The sequence below is a fragment of the Clytia hemisphaerica genome, unplaced genomic scaffold, assembly GCF_902728285.1.
Source record: "Clytia hemisphaerica strain Z4C2 unplaced genomic scaffold, Clytia hemisphaerica genome assembly, whole genome shotgun sequence".
In the NCBI taxonomy this organism is placed as follows: Eukaryota; Metazoa; Cnidaria; class Hydrozoa; order Leptothecata; family Clytiidae; genus Clytia; species Clytia hemisphaerica.
Genome location: NW_027104094.1, coordinates 4,016 through 6,603, shown reverse-complemented (window position 1 = coordinate 6,603; position 2,588 = coordinate 4,016). Strand labels below are relative to the sequence as shown.

Here is a 2,588-nt window from a genome sequence, read left to right as displayed (position 1 = left end):
TTTGTGAAAAGGAGGTCAAGTCATAATTAGACTCGAAAAGAGCAATCTCTGTTCTTATCATGTGATAGTATGTCAATCTACATGATATTGTAATTTATTGTGTGTTTTAGATTGGTAGAAGTAGATTTTTTATCAGTAGCGTGGTGGGTGCTTCATTGTTGGGGGGACAAATCGCATTTTGTCCTTTTTGGCGCCCCCATTTTTGCTAGTAAGCGCCCCCTCGAATTTAAGAATTCATTATTTAGGCAAAAACTTCTAAGGATGTTGAATTAAGTTGAGAATACAGATACAAATAATGTGAATGAAGCTTATTTCCTCTTATTTTATTTTAGAATAAAAACCTCTTAAACACAAATTATTTTCCAAGGTAAAATCCTATACGACGTATATAGTTAGAAAAACTGTTTGTTTTCTTCAACCTTTATCTTCCTGTGTTACGAGTATTTTAGCTTAATTTTCTGTTGTTGTGAACTTAAAAAGTTAAAACGCGTATGATGTAAAATCTTAGGACTAACGATAACGAATAGAAAATGAGAAGACAAAAGAATAAGCTATAAATTCTAAAGAAGTGAGAAAGAATGAAAAGTAAGAAAGTAACAAGGTCTTAATCAATCTACCAAATGAGTGCTTTTGAAAGCTCTGGTGAACTCTTTCCGAGTAAGTCAATTATATTATCTCGATCAAGTTCTATCAAAATTTTTCTCTCCGTTGACATCAACATAAGTCCCTCCAACCTTTCCTGCAGCATAGAAGATCTTAATCTGGTCTTGATACGTTTCAATGTGGAAAATGACCGTTCGGCAGAGCACGATGTAATTGGAATAGCGACCGCGATAGAGTAAACACGAACGAGCGTTGGATAGGCGTCGATCAGCTTGTAAGTACTGTTCGTTAGAATTGAAAGGCAATCAATAAACGTATTCTTAGTGACATCGACATCATCTTCTGGTTCAACATCGGTATCGGTGTCATCAGCCAAATCATCTGTTACGTATGCTTTCGTTTCGATGACATCAAGATTGAACTTTTCGAACGCTTTCGCAAAGCTAAACAATTCCGAAGCACACCGGTATGAATCAATCTCATAGGTTTGACAAAATTTCCTGACTTTTGCTTCGACATGAATCGTCGCTGGATAGATTTGGAAGAAATTAGGGAACGACCTTGGTGAGAAGATCGTAAATGCTTCCAGTACGTGCTTGCTATCGGAAAATCGATCTTTTAAGCTTGACGTAACTTGGTCGAGTGCAACATTGAATACATCGATTCGCCATTTATCCTGGGCAGTTGGAGTTGATTCAACTGTTTCTTCAGGTTCACTGTCTCCTCCTTGTACGATTTCCGGTGCGGGTTTTCGCTTTCTAGGGGTTCTCTTTTGTTCCCATTCCACTCCTTCGAATTCAGATTCTACGTTGTCGATAATGACTTGGTGATTTCTCCTCAGGGTTGTTAATTGATTCTCTGCTTCGGTAAGGATTGTTAGTGCACTTCCAAAGTCTATGTTAGTTCCTTGCAATTTTCGACTTAGCGGACCGGTAATAGAGAAGATCTCCTTAAACAGATAAGCTGTTGCTAGAAACTGCTTCGTTGAAAATAGCTTAAGCATCCCATCTGCTGTAGTTCGTTTTTCTGCTTTGTAAGACCTCCCAACATTACTCACGATTTTTTGAAGCACTTCTATAATCGCATCGTAACGTTTCACAAAAATATCTAAAGCAAATTCCCTGGCACTCCAACGTACGGTATCGATTCGTTTTAAAGAGAGAACTGACTTTTCCTTTAGTGCTTTCTGACAATCTTCAAATAACTGATGAATTGGTTGCGATTTGGAAACCATGGCATATAATGCCTGTAAATTGTCAAACAACTGTTCAACGCCTACAGAAGCGGTAGCAGCGTCGCTCAAGACGAGATTTAAGTTGTGGGCATAGCAATGAATGAAAATGATGTGTGATCCAGCAAGCTCCTTAAATTTTGCTTACAGGCCATTGTACTTTCCCGACATATTAGAAGCACCCTCGTACGTTTGCGCTACGGCATTTTCGAAGGATATCTGTAAAGTTTTCATTTCTTTCGACACCTGATTAATCAACATTTCAGCAGTAGTACCAACAACTCGAGTACAAAATAATAAATGTTCACTTACGTATCCAGTTTTCTCAACAACACGAACACACAAACTGAACTGTTCGTGCTTAGCAACGTCTGGGGTTGTGCCCAAGCCCAAGCTACACTATCTTTAATGAGATTTGCCACTTCTTTTGCAATTTCTTTGCAAATTATTTCGATGAGCTTATTTTGTGTGTCATTGCTTAAGAAAGTCAACTTATTACCTCTACCAAACCTACGTGCCTTATCGACTTTCTTGGTTCCCTTTTTTTTCTCCTCTAATTCAAAATGGGACTTTTCCACGTTTGCTAAATGGGCAGCTATCACATCATCGTAGCTGGCAAGGTACTTTAATATTTCTAGGAAGTTTCCCTTGTTTACCGATTCATCAGATGCCAGCGACTTTCGATGTCCTCGAAAAGCAAGCTCCTGTTTCCCTAAGAGAGCTATAGTGTCTATCACTCGCTTCAATATTTTTC

At 38.4% G+C, this 2,588-nt stretch overlaps 1 protein-coding gene across 1 annotated transcript; it reads right to left on the bottom strand.

The window, feature by feature from the left end:
- Positions 1 to 613: 613 nt before the first annotated feature.
- LOC136812850 (zinc finger MYM-type protein 1-like) lies at positions 614 to 1,837 on the bottom strand. The gene has a single exon (XM_067069377.1). It carries the CDS (start codon positions 1,835 to 1,837, stop codon positions 614 to 616), a length of 1,224 nt encoding a protein of 407 aa, XP_066925478.1.
- Between the last annotated feature and the right edge of the window lie 751 nt (positions 1,838 to 2,588).